At 42.6% G+C, this 17,589-nt stretch overlaps 1 protein-coding gene across 6 annotated transcripts in view; it reads right to left on the minus strand.

Moving 5' to 3' along the window:
* Positions 1-17,589, minus strand: part of adgrd1 (adhesion G protein-coupled receptor D1) — a 40,516-nt gene that overhangs the window by 11,892 nt on the left and 11,035 nt on the right. For all 6 annotated transcript variants that reach the window (XM_004544134.4, XM_076890708.1, XM_004544133.4 and 3 more), the window contains one exon: positions 15,853-15,994. In XM_004544134.4, coding sequence (XP_004544191.1) covers positions 15,853-15,994 — 142 coding nt within the window. The remainder of the gene's footprint in view (positions 1-15,852; positions 15,995-17,589) is intronic.

The raw sequence follows: 17,589 nt of genomic DNA on the forward strand, positions 1-17,589 counted from the left end.
CTTAAATGACCAGCGTAAAACATGACAGCTAAGGAGATCTGAGATCATTCGCTGGGAAAGACAAAGTGCAGATCGTCACTCGGCTAAGGTGATTAGCACGCAGAGCGAAAATCCCTGCTGTCTTCGAGAATCTTATTCGATTATAAATCACTTTTTCTGAGTCATTCCCTTAAAATGAGATTTGGAGTCTCCAGAGACAGTGAGCTAATGGCTACAGTGCAAGACTGCAGTAATTGGGACTTGGCCCTGATTACGGGTCAAACCACTACCCTCCTCAATCTGTCAGCTGAGGAAAACAACACTAAGTGTTGCACACCTCTTCATAGGCACTGTTGCCTTTCCTCTCAGACTCAACAACTATATGATTACATGGAGTGTGTCTGTACTATTTCCTCCTGGAAAAAGTGAGAGTGAGAGTGAAACTGACAGTCAGGCTGTCTAAATGGCCCATAGGCCCCGAGATTCATATTACAAAAGCATAGCACGATACCTAGATGTCACGGCGTGCTCTCATTCTGCCTGTTTCGCAGATTCACCTCCTTACTCATCGTGTATTGCGACCCCCGAGATGGATTTAACAATTAGCTATTTATGTGGCCCATTACAGCAAGCAGGGCAAGAGCCATGAGAGCGCTTCGAAAGTACCCCGTCATCACCAGCAGCTGGCCAGCTCTGGTGATCTGCAAGCAACCCCGTGGATGAATTTACTGGTCTCCTGTGGGCTCTAATATGCTCTTTTTTTCTTACTGGGTGTAAATGAAAGCAGATGGAAATAAGAAAAACTGCAACTTGCCCACTGGAAGTCCACCACTAAAGGGCCATATCTGCTCTAACTGGGGCTTTGTAGAGCATAGGAAGACTAATTATTCTTATTAACAATACAATGTAAACTCAGCTTCAAACACTAATCATCAAACCCTGATGCGTACCAGACACAAGTGAAACATACATTAACTAACAGACCATCACACATACTGTATGAGCGCGCTTCTTGGCCATGTTCCTGCTCTAACAACTGTTTTGTGGTGTGTCCAGTTTGCATTTTCCAGCTGATATCTGAGGAGCGATGCAGGACCCCGAAAGTCACTGGTGAGCGCTTAAAATGTACTTGGAGATTTGGTCGAGCTTTGAGAGCACGCTGTTGTTTCCCCAGTGCCCTGGGGCCTCAGCATCTACCAGCCAAGACTGCAGCTGGCGCTCCAAGTCTTTATTAACAACAGAGGGCCAGGAAACACCGCCCTGGAAGTCACTTTGAGCCTTGTAAGGCGAGCAGAACAGGGAGGAATAAGGGAGAGGAAAAACTAGTGACAGGAGAGTGATGCAGAGTGACAGGCTGATAAAGGAGAAGAGCCTGGGAGAGAGAGGCTGATAAATCATAGATAGACAAGATGTTTCTGGTGCCTCTTTGTTACAATGTCCCACTACAGTGTCTGTTGTAGCTGCCTGTGGTTTCAAACATATCGGATATGCCAGTTAAAATTGCCAGAATTTTAAACTAACTATTTAAAATTCTTAGTTATTTAAGCATGCAATAGAGTTATCAGTTAAATGTAATTAATGTAGATACAAATGCTTGCATATATAACATCTAATATAATATTATCTAATAACAATTATTGATGCATCAATGTAGACAAATGACTTAAAGCACAACAAAAGGCAGGCAGGCATGATTCATACTTAGCAATTTATCCCAATTCACAAGTTTCTTAGTAAAACCTTTAAAAATCTTACAGCTGGAGAAGGCAACACAGTTTTGCTGTCACCGGACAAGAAATCAAAACAACCTTTCAGCATATTGCCATTCACGAATTTCAGGAGAGAACCCAACTCCACGCACACGGAGTCTGTGAAGGAGCCAATCAGAGGTCTTTTCAGACCCGATTGCGTGATTAGAATAGGATGTGACGGTGCAACGGGTTATGCGGAGGATTATCACATCGCGGAGGAGAGCAGGGGCTCGGTCCTGTTTGAAGCTATTGCGACACTGATATAACTTTTGGGATATGAAGCATATGCTGGCGCATGCTTGTTTCTGGCTTTTTCTTTGGGTGGGTGGGTGCGTGGGTGAGGGGGTATGGACAGTCATACCGCTTCTTTTGATAATAATAACAACAACAACAACAACAACAACAACAACAACAACAACAACAATATGTTAAAAGCAGTTGTAGCTGCTCCCATAAATCCAAGTCTTTGATTTGGCAGATTTTTTTTTTTTTTTGCAGTCGATAGCTTTCCTATCTTCTTCTTCTCATAAGAAGATTATGTAATAAACTGTTACCTGATTAGATATTTTAAATATTTTTCCCCAAAAGACTCTGATAACATTTTTGTCAGGAGATTAGCTACTGTCACTGAATTTGTAAGAAAAAAAACAGTGAGGTATTATTTGGCTTAATCACACATCCTGTTACTTTGTTCAGGGTTCAGGTGGGATTTTCTCCACTGCCACAGTGAATAGTTGTATAAACTGAGTCATGACCAAGAGAAGCCGTTATTAAATTACTCAAAACAGACTCATTTCACATTTATTTTTATACAGCATAATGCACTGTTAAAATACTTAAAAGCAAAAATAAACAAATAAACATTTATTAACTTAATGCCAACAGTAAAGTGGGTAAACTCTGAATTAAGCATGAAATCAGCAGAGTGGAAATTTTGTCTCCACCTTCTGGCTGTGGGAGCATTTCCACAAACATTAGGGAACTCAGTTCTAACAAGAAAATGTCTTTGCGGTCAATAGCTCACTTTGTCAGACTTTAATCTTTCCTCTAAAAAGTTTATCTGGACTCTTTTCAGCTACGTTAAATGTTAAGGTGATGCATCACATTGGTCCACCAGTGCTTCGCTTCACGCTTAAACTCAGGAGGAGTAAAGAGACATTTACTAAGTGCTGAAAGCCTTAATCAACACTGCATGAAGCCATTCACAGAGGGCTTGAATGGAAAGACTCCAGCTTTAGAGCTGTTGGTGTTGGATCAATTCTTGCACCTGTAACTTCCATCTTTTCAGTCATGTACTAGATCCACTGGAGCCTGTATAAGCTGATATTAGAGGCTGTTGTACATCCTGGACTGACTAACACTCACAGTCGCCTCAAGGCACTTTATATTGTAAGGTAAAGACCCTACAGTAATACAGAGAAAACTCCAACAAACAAACGACCACCTATCAGTAAGCACTTGGCGACAGTGGGAAGGAAAAACTCCCTTTTTACAGGAAGAAACTTGCAGCAGGCTCAGGGAGGGAATGCCATCTGCCGTGACCGGAGGGGAGGAAGTTAGGACAACCTATTCCTGTCTTGCTCATGGCAGCACATCTCTACCAGGCATACACACCACCTTCAGAATAAAAGTGATAATCAGCGGCTGCTGTCTGACGCACATATCCCTCTAAACCAAATCAGATCTTCATCTTTATGGTTTTGATCACCATCCATCCATCCATCCGTGGTTTTTGGGTGAGACAATGAAGGATAAAAATAACACACAGCACAAAATCTTAACTTCATACGCAACCCAGCAATTTATACAGAAGTGCCAGCCTGTCTGTCCTCTGTGGAGTCTTATAGGCCTTCCACGTGTAGCAGAGCTAGAAGCCGAAGAAGTAAAACTAGAAAGTGAACCAGAGAAAAATCCTTCACACAGAAAAAAACAGGAACAGAAACTCAACGAAGGTAATATTAACTAAGGATTAAAAACTCAGAAACAGCACAAAATCGTGGAACCCTGACAACAATGAAACAAATTGAGTCTGAGCTAACGTAACAGCAATCTTGACCTCAGTCTTAAAACATTTTTTTGTTTTTTTTATATCTACTACTATCCTCTAGAGCTTGATGTCAGTCCTGCTTCACCCACTCATTCCATCCATCCAGCACTGATACAACAAAATGCGGCCGCAAGAGTAATCGGACAGTTTCAGTTGTGCTAAATTTAAAAACCAGAGAGAAATTACAGAGCGGTGTGAGCATGAGAAGAGAAAAGGAGCGTTCGTCTCCCGTTCCCTGAAATGTTCCAAATCGTTTTGAAACGCAGAGAGCTGAGGTGTAATTTGGGCTGCAATTTCTGGATTTGGTACACGTATTTATTTTGCAGCGAGCGCCATAAAAACAATGATCAATCTTGCTTTTGCAAAACTGAAAGGCATAATTTAAAATCACCTTCACCTTTTAGAGTAGGCCTGTGAGGTGCACAGGGTTTGACAGTGGCTCAACTGCTCTGTATAAAAACAATGAGGCCGTACACGTATAAGCTTAGAAAGCTGAACTGACTGCTGTTAAATTTAGTAAGGGAAGGAAATATTGTCTGGGCAACGCACAACGAGGTATGGTGGAACATTCCTCAGTCACACAAACACACACGGAGCCTGAGAAAAAAAATCTTCTACTCAGTATAAACTAAAGCATTACACATCCTGTGACTGCGATGAGGCGCAGGCTGCGCCGCTGCTGTAACACAGCTTTTCAATCAGAGTCCGGACTTAGGTTGATCCACACACACAGCACGAGGAGCAACAACAAAAATCCATGCAGCATAACACAACTGGCCATGAGTGAGATCATGCTGTCAGGGGAAATGTAAAAAGACATGCAGCTGTGGTCCCAGCTCAGCCTCGGAGGTAGACATCGAAAACAACGAGACGAGCTGGATGTGAGGAAAACCAGGAACAATTAAACAGCTCTAAAAGTCAGCGAGATGGTTTTGATTTGCAGATGTACTGTATCGCTGATATGAAGTCGACTCAAAAGAAAAGAAGAAAAGAGAAAGTGATCCCCTCCCCCCTTTTTATCACCAGCTTCACATGCATGAATTCATAAGTTTAAATCCAAAGGGGTTTCACATGGAACCACTGCAATGTTTCTCTGTTTTCTGGTCTGCTTCAGAGCAATGACACATTCACATTTTAAAAAAAAAGTCAAAGGGCTGCATATTTAGAGTCTTTGTGGTGAAGTTTAACAATACATAAGATTTTTAGGTGATGATGTTCCCCGATAAAGCTTGCACCTCTATCGGTATGTAAACATATCGACGCTGAGGATACGCCAAGAAAGAAAGAGCTTTTATTTGGGACGACTCACGCTAACTGTAACTCATGAAAATTTTAAGCAATCATACATCTTTATCAATACATAAAGAAAAGCATTTCTAATTTTGTGCTTATCATGAGAAAATTCCTAGATTCAGATGATGACGACGACACCTGTTAATCAGCTGATTGGATACATTTGTTTGCCCTTTCCATTGGATTAGAGTACGGCAATAACTCCTTATTATATAAGTACCAGATCGATGCATCCTGAGTGTGGATAAACAACAGAAATAGATGCACTTAACTAAATGAATTCTTTAAATGAAAAATAAGCACTGTCACTATGAGATGATGAGCGTCTTTGCCAGCTAGTGTGACACTGATAGTAGAGCAGGGCGATATGGTAGGGCTGGGCGATATGACCCAAAATTCATATCTCGATATTTTTTAGCTGGATGGCGATATAAGATATATATCTCAATATATTTTTTTAAAGCCATAAAGTAAGAACAAGAAGAGAGTTCTTAGTCAAAGCTGTGTCCCAGATGTCACACAGGCACTTTTATTAACATAGAGCAGATGTACATAAAATTTACTCAAAAATAAATTATGAGAATTTATTAAATAATAATGCTCCATAAATAAAAGAAAACAATGTTGTTTTTGTGCATAACAAAAAGCTCACAATTGTGCAGTCAAAATGTAAACTAAAAGACGCTGAGCACAATAACAAAGACAGATTTTACAGCTGCTCTGTTCCCAACTTGTACTGCGTGACTGACAGCCTGGAGTTTGAAATCCGCTTCGCAACCACGTCTCTTAACAGGTGCCATTTATGGTCCTTATACACAGTAGGGTAATATTACGTTGAAGCACAGTACGTATCACTCCGCGAGGCTCAGCCGTAATGCTCCGACAATCCATCAAGCGGTGCAGCTCCGTAGCTTATCAAAGTCGTACTAAAACATTTTTTGACAGATTGCTGAGCGCCGTGTTCCACATAAAATCGGTTCGCGGCCATCAAGCACAACCAGAATTCATACATAAGGCGCACTGTCAACTTTTGAGAAAATGAAAGGATTTTAGTCCGTGCAGCACCTCTGGGCTGCATGGCGTTAGCGTGGTTAGCTAGCTAACACATTGACGCCGTCCAGCCCCACGCACGGGGCGATGCGCAGTAACTCGTTAACGGAGATTTGCCGTGTCCATCTTGTCGCTTCCTGCAGGTGAAGCGATGGGGGAGGAGGGGGAGTTGTGTTCAGTGAAGGAGAGGCGAGGCCGAGTAACGTTGCGTAAAGACGAAAGTGGACGAAAGAGAGGCAAACTTGCGGCTCCACAAGTATAATTATACGTAACATAGACTATATCGATATAAAGGATATTGTCACATCTTATATCTCGTATAAAAATATATCGATATTTTTTAAAAATTCGATATATCGCCCAGCTCTACGATATGGCCAAAAATATTTATCATGATATATATTTGAAAATTTGCGATAACGATTTAATTGATGCGAGACAAAATACAACTCCACAACATTACTAGCACAAAAAGACAACCTTCCATTTATTTTCACTTAAACAAGAAGCTGGTTTTTATGTACATTAAAGCTTTATAAAAATGTAACAGTGCAAATGCAAATTCCTTGCTGAAAGTTTAACCAAAAGGCATTTCCAGTAGAAATGGGCTGACACATCCTGAGCATAACCATGTATAATATCCACTGATGTTAAAAAGAGGTGCTTTGCAACATTAAACTGCAGTGTGCAGTGCGTATTTTTCGGACCATAAGGTGTATTTTAGTATTTATTTATTTATTGTCATTGTCAAGAACAATGAAATTGCGTTTGGGGCTTCCATACAACCCCAAAAAAAGAAGAAAATAATAAATACCCCTTAAAACCCAAGTGTACATATTTAACCCAGTGTGACTCCAATGCAATAAGACAATCCTTAGCAATAATGTTCGTAGAAATTCAGACAAAGACCTGAGAAACATGACAAAATACAACAATGCAACCCATTCAATATTATTGTACTGTGAGATATGATATCAGATATGATAGTTATCTATTTAAGAAAGAGGGGGGGGGGGGGCAGGAGGGGGAAGAGAATAAAGATATGATGCACCAATGCAGACCAGTTCATTGCTATTAAGAAGTTGGATATGGTTATTGTCCGTGAGAGGGGGGCAGAGAGTTCAGGAGCCTCACAGCCTGTGGATACAGGCTGTTGGCCAGTCTGGATGTTCTGGCCTGTATAGACCTGTACCTTCTCCCTGAGGGCAGCAGATGGAAAAGGTGGCGCGCAGGGTGATGTTGGTCCCGCAGGATACTGTGCACCCTCCTCAGACAGCGAGTGGGGAAGATGTTACTGATCTCTGGCAGACTTGTTCCAATAATTCTGCCAGCTTCTTTCACCACCCGCTGGAGTGCTTGCTGATCGGCCTTGGTGCAGCTGGGGAACCACACTAGAAATCCATACGTCAGAACGCTGCTGATGGCACAGTTGTAGAAGTTCAACATCAGAGATCTGGGAATGTGTGCGCTCCGCAGTCTCCTCAGGTAGTAGAGGCGCTGTTGGGCCTTCCGTACAACTGAGGTGATATGGTTGCCCCAGGACAGGTCCTCGGTCACAGTTACCCCCAAGAATTTAAAACTGCTCACCCTCTCCACCGCCTCACTGCCAATGAAGAGAGGCAGATGGTTGTTATGACCCCTCTTCCGGAAATCTACAATGATCTCCTTGGTCTTTTTGGTGTTTAAGACCAAGTTATTGTCGTGGCACCATGACTCTAGTTGTTGCACCTCTGTCCTATAGTTTGTCTCATCATTGTTGGATATAAGTCCGAGCACTGTAGTGTCATCTGCAAACTTAACAATGAGATTGGACGCGCAGGAGGAAATACAGTCATGGGTGAAGAGAGTGTATAGCAGAGGGCTCAGAACACACCCCTGAGGGGCACCGGTGTTGACCACAAGGGTGGAAGAGGTGTTCTTACCCACTCTGACACTCTGTCTACGGTTAGTGAGGAAGTCCACAATCCAGTTGCACAGAGAGGAGTTAAGTCCCAGTTGGTGGAGTTTGGGACGGAGTTTGTATGGCCGGATGGTATTAAAAGCCGAGCTGTAGTCTACAAAGAGGAGCCGTGCATAGGTGTTCCTGTGTTCCAAGTGCTTCAGTAATGTGTGCAGCACTGTGGCGATCGCATCCTCGGTTGACCGGTTCTCCCTGTATGCAAACTGGTGCGAGTCCAGGGATGGTGGAAAAGCAGCTCTGATGTGTTTAATGACCAGTCTCTCCAGGCATTTGGCGGGAATGGGGGTGAGTGCCACAGGTCTGAAATCGTTCAGACATGTGACATTTGACTGTTTTGGGATGGGAACAATGGTTGCTGCTTTGAAACAGGATGGTACCAGTGAACAGGACAACGAGGTGTTATATATAGAGGTGAAGACGTCCAGGTCCGCAGCACAGTCTTTTAGCACCCGGCCCAGCACTCCATCCGGCCCGGCCGCCTTCCTGGTGTTAATGCTCCGGAACACACGCCTCAGCTCATGAGTGCTCAGGACCGGAGCAGGGTCGGTTGAGGGGAGAGGGGACAGGACAGGGTCGGTGTTCTCCCTGTCAAAACGGGCATAAAAGAGATTTAGATCCTCAGCCAGAGTAGAACTGTCGGCTGAGGGTGATGGTGTTCTTCTTTTGTAGTCCGTGATAGCCCTGATGCCCTCCCAGACCTGCCTTGGGTTTGTGTTGTTCTCAAACCTGGCCTCGATACGCCTCCTGTGCTGCTGCTTGGCAGTCTTGATGCCTCTTCTCAGGTTGGCCCTGGCAGCACTGTATGCCTCCTGGTCCCCGGATTTGAAAGCGTTGTTCCTTGTTCGAATAAGTTGTTGAACTCCGTGTGTCATCCAGGGTGGATTATTAGGGAACACACGGAATCGTTTCCAAGTTGTTACATTGTCCACACAGAAACAGATGTAGTCCAAGACAGTGGAGGTGTAACTGTCCAATGCGACACGATTGTCAGTGTCCTGCACCTTGAATACATCCCAGTCTGTGCAGTGGAAACAGTCCTGAAGCATCGGAATAGCATCCTGCGGCCATGTTCTCACGGTTTTGGTTGTAATCCCAGTGCTCTTGATCTTTTGTGTGTATATTGGGTGTAGCAGAAGGGAGAGATGGTCTGACAGACCCAGGTGGGGATAAGCCTGGGCTCTGTACGCATTCGCCATGTTGGTGTACACCTGGTCCAACGTTCTATCTCCTCTGGTAGCACACTTCACATTACGGTGGAAATTGTGAAGTACAGATTTCAGGTCCGCGTGGTTAAAATCCCCAGCCGCAATAAAGACACTGTCCGGGTGTGCTACCAGGCTGTTATTGATGCTGCTGCTCAATTGTGCTAACGCTAGCTTAGCATTAGCATCTGGTGGAATGTAAACAGCGCAGATGTAAACGGCAGAAAATTCCCGAGGGAGATAGAATGGACGGCACTTTAACACCAACAGTTCTACCTCTGTACTGCACAGTTTTTCCGTTACCGTGACGTTCGTGCACCAAAGGTTGCTAATATAGATGCACAGCCCCCCGCCAGTCTTCTTACCCGAGTCCGCAGACCTGTCGGCTCGATAGGCGGTGCGGCCTGCTAGATCGATAGCCGCATCGGGAATGGCGCTGTCCAGCCAGGTTTCAGTGAAAATCATGCACGAACAGTTATTAAAAGTCCGTCGAGTGGCGATCTGCAGTCGTATTTCATCCAGTTTGTAACGGATTGAACGGGCGTTGGAGAGGAATATGATCGGGAGTGGTGGTTTAAACGGACTAGTCTTTAGCCGTGCCCACAGGCCTCCCCGCTTGCCCCTCTTCTGCCTCCGCTCGCAACGTCTCCTCCTGCGGCTTGCTGTTCACGGGATTATAAGGCACATTAACCGAAACAAAGCAGTCAGATAAATTAAACTTTATTAAACTCATTCTTCTTGCTTCCTCCACTTCTGTACCATTGATTTATTAATGAATGAATTCTGATCTATTCCCATGTTGCTGCAGTATATTAATGACTAACCTTGTATTGTGGATGGATTATCTCAGTTGTTCTCCTGACTGAAGTTTGGTCTGTTTACAGCCAACCCATGCGATTGCGTTTGTCTCTAACTATCAGGAACTTTAACGTTAACTTTTATAAGTGGAAAAGTGTTAGTGTTCGTCCTCCAGCTTCACTGTTTATGTTATGCTAACATAGCTGTGTCGCTAGCGATCAGGTAGCACATCATTATATACCAGCTAGCCCAACTTCAGTAAGCCTACAAACGTCACTGCTGTTTAGTTTCCTGTCTTCATTTATGTTGGAAGTGATAGCAGAGCTGTACGTTTGAATTTTTCCAGAAATCTCTGTCAGAACATCATGCTTAGGTAACTAGCGAAACTAGCGAGCTAACTTCCGCTAGCTTCCTGCTAACTTCTGACTCCGTTAAATGTAATAAATTTTGTTTTCGTGAATGCCTGGAAGTTAAACTTCATAGTTTCACCTGGTTAAGCAGCAATGCTGATCGTTTTATTAAACATGAAAGAATTGAGACAGTTTTTAACTCTCAGTGATGCTGCAGTGTTCGTTTGACCTGAAGGTTACGGAGTTTAAGAACCAGATTACTCCCAGATTTAAGAGCATCTTAGTCCGACATATACGACAATAACGACGGCCGCTTGCATGTTCTGCAAAAAAATGTGCTTTGTCGTGGATCTGACGGACAAACACCAAACCAGTTCCACATCACTGAAGTTGCACCATTTTTACAAACCAATTCTGGTTCATCTGTTTCACTCAACAATCAGCGATGTGCATATGAAAACAAAGGCACTGTGCATGCGCATTTTACTCATATTCTATCGCGATATTTCATTTTCCTATCGTTGCCTAAGATTATACCGGTATTACCGTGAACGGTATAATATGGCCCAGCCCTAACTGATAGTGCTCTCCAAAATTATTGAGCTTCCTGTGTGCACGATCAACTGTAGAGGTGGGTAGATTGCTCCAAATCAACAGTATCAATGCTGATATTGGTATTGCATCGATGCTAGCATGAGAGGATCAATACTTTGTTTAGCCCACTGACTGTATGTACATGGTATGGTATCGATACCAAAAAATCTGCTATATTGTGCAGGAATATCCCTCATTACAAAGATCCCAGTCTTAGTTTAGGTCTTAGTTTTCCTGACACTGCATGACTAACATTACTGCCTGCAGCAGGGGAGGGAGAATATTTCAGCCATTTATTAAACTGAAGAGCTTGTTTGAGGGAAATAAATTCACTTTGACTTTCCAAAGACTAACTTATTCCATAAAAGCAGCTTTTTTTGTTTTGTCTTTATCTTGGCGAGATTTTTAAAAAAATCTACAGCTATAAATCTGTTCTGCACATTCACAATCTTGAATTGCTATTTCATCGTTTTGCCATGAGTTTAAAAGAGCGGACATAAAACTGCTTCTACTAGGCAATGAAATTCTTTTTGAACATTACTTCACAAGTACCAAATCCTTTTTTTTTTCATCATTCTTTTAAGAAAACTCCCTGTGTCTGTGGGCACAGATGGGGGGCTTGCTTAAAAAAAGAGATCTGCTTTTTATCACGTAGCGAGAGGTGGTGGTCGCGAAGTTGGAGTGGTGACAGAAAGGGGGCGCTAAATGGGAGGAGCTGTCTATTGCAGTGGGAATTGCAATAGCCAGACCTCCATCTGTGATTGATCAGTGAGTTGGATCACAGGTCTTGTGTTTGTGTGCGCAAGTGTACGGGTGGGTGTGGGTGGCTGGGAAATCTGGAGAGAGAGGGAGAGAGAGAGAGAGAAAAACAGAGTGATAGGTTTTGCCCATAAGGTTCAAACTGGGCGTGTGCTGGAGTTATAAAAAGACTGGCAAAAAAGAGCAGATATGCTATTGTGGCAGAAAGGTCTGATCAGGATCAGCATGGCTTGGCGTGATTAAACGAATAAGAGCGTGGGTATCAGTGTGTGTTGAATAACCTTTGCGTGTTTATTTTCAATGGTACTGAACAATTAGCCCATTATTTTCCACACTAACAAGTCTTGACATGTTTTCATGCACAAGTAAGCATTTTTCCTTCTTCTCTCCTGACCTTATTACAAGAATTACTTCCTGCTGAACTCTCACTTTCTTTGTTATAAAAATAAATCAAAAAGTTAGCCTCTCAGAGGTTGTATGGCTACCTGGTAAATATTTGAGGTCCTTAAGAGTAGAAGCATAACACACTCACTGGACACTTTAATAGGTACACCTCTCAGGTACTAGGTTGGACCCCCTTTTGCTTTCAAAAATGCTGTAATGCTTTCTGGATCAGTTCCGTCAAGAAGCTTGAAACATTCCTCAGAGATTTCGGGCCACAATGACGCGACAACATCACATAAATTCAGATTTGTCACCTGCATGTCCAAGATGAGAATCACCACATCCCTAAGATGTTATATTGGACTGATATGCAGTGATCCCCGGCAGCATGGTGGCACGGTGGTTAGCACTGTTGCCGCACAGCAAGAAGGTCCTGAGTTCAATTCCAACATCAGGCCGGGGTCTTTCTGTGTGGAGTTTGCATGTTCTCATGTGATCTGAGTTTTGTGACATGGCGGACTATCCTGCTGGAAGCAGCCATCAGAAGAGGCGTACAGTGTGCTCAGCAACAGTGTTTAAACAATAGGTGGTACTGTGGGGTTGAAAGTGTGCCAAGAAAACCATTAGACCACCAGCAGCAGCCTGACCCACTGATAAAAGACAGGATGGATTCATACTTTCATTTATGCAGCATTCTGAGTCTGAATGTTGGAGCAAAAATCTAGATTTATTGGACCAGGCAATGTGTTGCCAACAAGAGATGCTCTTCTGCACATACTGGTTGTAACAAGAGGTTGTTGGAATTATTACTGCCTTCCAATCAGATCTGCATAGCTTTGCTTTTCAGACTATTATCTATAAACCCTAGAAATGGTTGTGCAGGAAAATCCCAACAAATCAGCAGTTTCTGAAATATTCAGACTAGCTTGTCTGGCACCAACAACCACACCACAGTCAAAGCCACATAAAATACCCCTCTTTGCAATTTTGATACTCAGTTTTCAAGTTTTCAGCATGCTGTCTTCACCATGTCTACATGCCCAAATGAACTGAGTTGCTGCCATCTGACTGGCTGATTAGGTATTTGTATAATTAAGCAGTTGAACAGATGTGCAAAGTTACTAAAGTTGTGAGTTTATAACCTACTTTTGCATAAGGCTACCGACAGAAGTCACTGTCACACATATACATTTAAACTTGTGCACCCAAATCTTTCCTTAAGTCATTAAAGATGTATGCTGTGTACAGTCATTCCAATTGGGAAAAACAACAGTTCAAAGAAGTCATTAAAAGCTAAACATCAGCATAAAAATCATTCAAGTGAATTGAGAGACTAGCAGCAAAATACTGCCGTGCCATTCCACTCATGACTCTGGATCTTCTTATAAACCTTCTCAGCTAACACACTTCTTTATATGCCTCTAAAGTCAGGCACCCTTGTCAAAATCATTTATTTAATCCTCATAGTTTTAATTCTATAAATAGACCTCACACATGAAGTCAATCTTTCCATTTGTTCACTTCATACCATCAGTGTGATGCTTTCATGCCAGTAGAGGATAAAAAGAAGGTCCCAGCCTCTTTTTTTAAATGTATATATTAATGTTTAACTACAGACCTCAGTGCTTCACACCGTTTTTTTCCTCTTCGCCGCCTTCACCCCTCTCAAAGTAAACCAGAGTCAGACAGCCGTAATAAATCACCAAAAGAGCCAGGGTCCAATCACCACCGCAGCTCAAAGGCGTGAGAAAGCCTGTGGGCCTTTGATGATAACACCTAGTCAGGTTATCAAACCAGCTCCATGCCACAAAGCGTGGTTGCAGAAGTGATTGAGTCTCTGAGCTCAGAGCATCAGTCAAGGATGCAAGGTCACTCAGATGGCAACCACATGATTTAGACCTTGACTTGAGTGAGTAGTACCTGCTATAACAAAGGTTTATTTACAGGCTGGTGACTCCATCACTCCATGATATCATATGTTTTAGCATTCCAAGTGTCAGACAGAGAAAATGGATGAGACTTTGTGTCTGAGCCAGGATAGTAGTTGACTGTACAGTACCAGAGACGAAACACAGAGCTTGTCGTAGCCACGACAGCACGAAAAGACGGATGAGGGAGCTGACATATTTCTGTGCTAGACACATTCAGCACTCCCACTGGGCTTTAATGAAGTCACTGTGCACTTACCTATTCTCAGGGGGTAAACAGAGAGGTCAGCCGCAAATCACTTACTCCAGCCCAGTGAACCGGTGCCATGAGCAGACATGTTTGAGGTTTAGTACAGACAGTAAAGACCAACATAAACTATGACGGGTAATGTCTGCCACATACTGTGTCAGCAGCCCACCCTGCCTTCAAGCTAGGGAGGTGATAAGTATCGACACCTTGCCAAAACTAGTAAAACAACCAAAATAGTTTCTTTTTGACTAAATCCAACAACAGGTCTGTGCAGTTTTAGCAAAAACAACCTGTTCTGGATGCGACCAGAGCCAAAAGTTCTGCATGCCAAATTACGATGTGGCTCCTCGTAATAAATCACAGCCTGAGCTATGTGCAACAGAAATGCGCTGGCTCGGTGCGTTCCAATCAGCATGCATTACTAATAAGTATAACAGCCTATTTGTAATGGGATAGAGAGGAAAGAATGCATGTAACCTGATTTATCCTTACATCAGTGGTAAGGGCAATCCAACTAAAATAGAAACACCTTAAAACAGAAACAGAGCGGAGAACTGCTGAGCATCTCCAGCACTACCATAACAAAGGAAATTTTAACTCCTCTCCCATGGTGTCCGCTAAAACAAACAGAGCAATCATTGTCACAGAAACCAGGCCAGATAATTACAGCATAAACATTTATTTCACCAGGGAAGATGAAGGCAAACAAAGCAATATTACCATGGTTTCATAAAGCTGCATGAGTTTCTTTTTTGCTTTTATGAGTGGGGAGGGGGGGTTGATTCACTTCTACAGAAAGTCGATCATTCATGCAGGACTTGTAAAAGAAACAGAAATACATTGCAGTGTGCTTAAGTCAACCGCCTCATTAATGCCATTGCATGATAATCTAACAGCTTATCAACACAACTAATTAAGATAAAACAAATACAAGATTGTGAAGTTTGCCACCACATTTATGAGTTTACAGGAACACAAGCTAATGCAATAGACACTGGTCAATTAATTTCCAGTTTTGACTGAATTTCCCATGGAAAGCTGGCACTGTCCCTGCCATAAAGTACCAAAGAAAAATATGTTGTTCATAAAATAAAGTTATTGTTCCTTTTAAAGTGCCCTAAGCTTGCAGCTCAAATGCCCATAATCAGCTCGCTTTCTAGAAGCCAAATGCTCCGCAAGGGAAATGCTAGGCAGCCTAATGAAAACCAAACCAGGCTTCGCTCTTTGTGCTGGTAAATGCCCAGCTGCGCAAACCTCAGTCAGTCAGTGATGGACAGCCATCGTCTTACATAAGCATATACCAAAAATAGAGCCGACAGTTTTCATGTGAAGAGATCCGACCGCTATCGAAACCATAGGCAGAGCTCTCCCCTCTGATAACATCCCACACCCAACAATTGAGACAAGCAGAAACTCTCTTAGTTTTCCCAGTATTACTCACCAAGATGGAAAAAAAAGATAAATGAGTCAGAGAGGAAGAAATGGGACATGCAAATTACAGTCTTACCAAAACATGGGTGAGCACAATCTTTATGAGTGGCGCTCCAGAAAGGTTGACCGACAGGGCTGGCAGAGGCTCCACTTTCAAAGAAATCAGACAGCTTGCTACATGGATTTTGTGATCCTTGTAATCAGCTGCTTCATTAATCCTAAGAGATAAAAAGGGGAGAATTGGCTTAGATAATCTAAAAAAGAAACTGAAGCAGAAAGCCAGACAAACATACAAAAGAAAGAGACGGAAAGAAATGGCAGACATACAGTGGGGGGGAGATTTATTTGATCCCCTGCAGATCCCAACTCTTTGTAAGTTTGCTCACTTACGAAGAAATGAAACATCTCCAATTTTATAGTAACTTCAATTTAATGGAGAAAGCAAGAATATATACCAAAATATAGAAAAAAAAGACATTGAATCATTGAGTGAAATAAGTATTTGATCCACAGGCGAAACATGACTTAGCACTTGTTGGAGAAACTCTTGTTGGCAAGCACAGCAGTAAGATGCTTCTTGTAGGTGGTCACCGGGCTTGCACACATCTCGGGAGGGATTTTGTTCCACTCCTCTCTACAGAAACTTTCTAAATCCTTTAGGTTTCTTGGCTATCGTTTGCTAACTTGAAGCTTCAGCTCCTCTACAAATTTTCTATAGGACTTAAGCCTGAAGGCCGTCTACGCAGTTGACTTTTATATGCTTCTTCTTTAGCTACTCCTTTGAGTAGCTAGTTAGCAGTATGTTTGGAGTCATTGTTATGCTGGAAGACCCATCCATGACCCATTCTCAGTGTTCTGGCTGATTTTACATTACATGGCCTCATCCATTACCTAATGTTTCCTCCTCCGTGCATGACTGTGGGCACACAACAAGTCTAAGCAAGAATTGTGGCTGGGTTGTAGGGGATCGAATAGTTATTTCAGGAAATGACAAGCAAATCAATTTATAACCTTTATATAATGCGTTTCTGTTTTCTGGATATTTGGTTAAGCTTATCTGTCTCTTCATTAAAAGAGGATTGCATAAAAATGTTCATTTCTTGGTAAGTGAGCAAACTTACAAATTCATCGGTGGATCAAAGTTGATAGTTGGTTAAAAGGAGAAGTACTCCAGATCTCTTGCTTCACAATAGCATCTATCACCACTGTTATCTGCAACTGGCATTCCCACATACGTGTTAAACACAGGACCAGAGCATTGACATTTAGATGAGACTTTAACCATCTGTCTGTTTAATGAATCACACTTAGTGCCAGAATTATTCCATGACAAGTTTTTCAAGATGATCATGTGACCCCAATTTGACATTGCGGTCACACAAACATCGTCTCCCTCTTACGATACAAAGGGAGGCCTAGCAGCCTCCAAATGTACTGCCATAAACATTTCTGACTTAATTTAGATGGATGCAAAAGTGGGGAACAACAAGATGCTTAATCACCGTTATGTCAAACTGAGTTAAAAGCTGGAACAAGCTGATCCAGTGTTGGAACAGTAAGTGAAAGAGCTAATAGCAGGGTGTATCAGAGCTCAGTGGTGTGATGAGAGATAGGAGAGAAAAAAACAGATAAGGCCTTGGCCTGGGGCATCAGCTGTTCTGCAATTCAGGAAGCAGGGGCGCCTTTGGTGCCAGCTTACCCATTTCCCACACAGGAAGTACAAAGACAGTGTCCCTGACTTTGCGCTTTTGTTCTTGTTGCTGTTTATTATTAGTTAGACCTTTCAAGATTTTACTTTTCACGTTTGGTAGCA

Source organism: Maylandia zebra, linkage group LG12 (genome assembly GCF_041146795.1).
Source record: "Maylandia zebra isolate NMK-2024a linkage group LG12, Mzebra_GT3a, whole genome shotgun sequence".
NCBI classification, from domain to species: domain Eukaryota; kingdom Metazoa; phylum Chordata; class Actinopteri; order Cichliformes; family Cichlidae; genus Maylandia; species Maylandia zebra.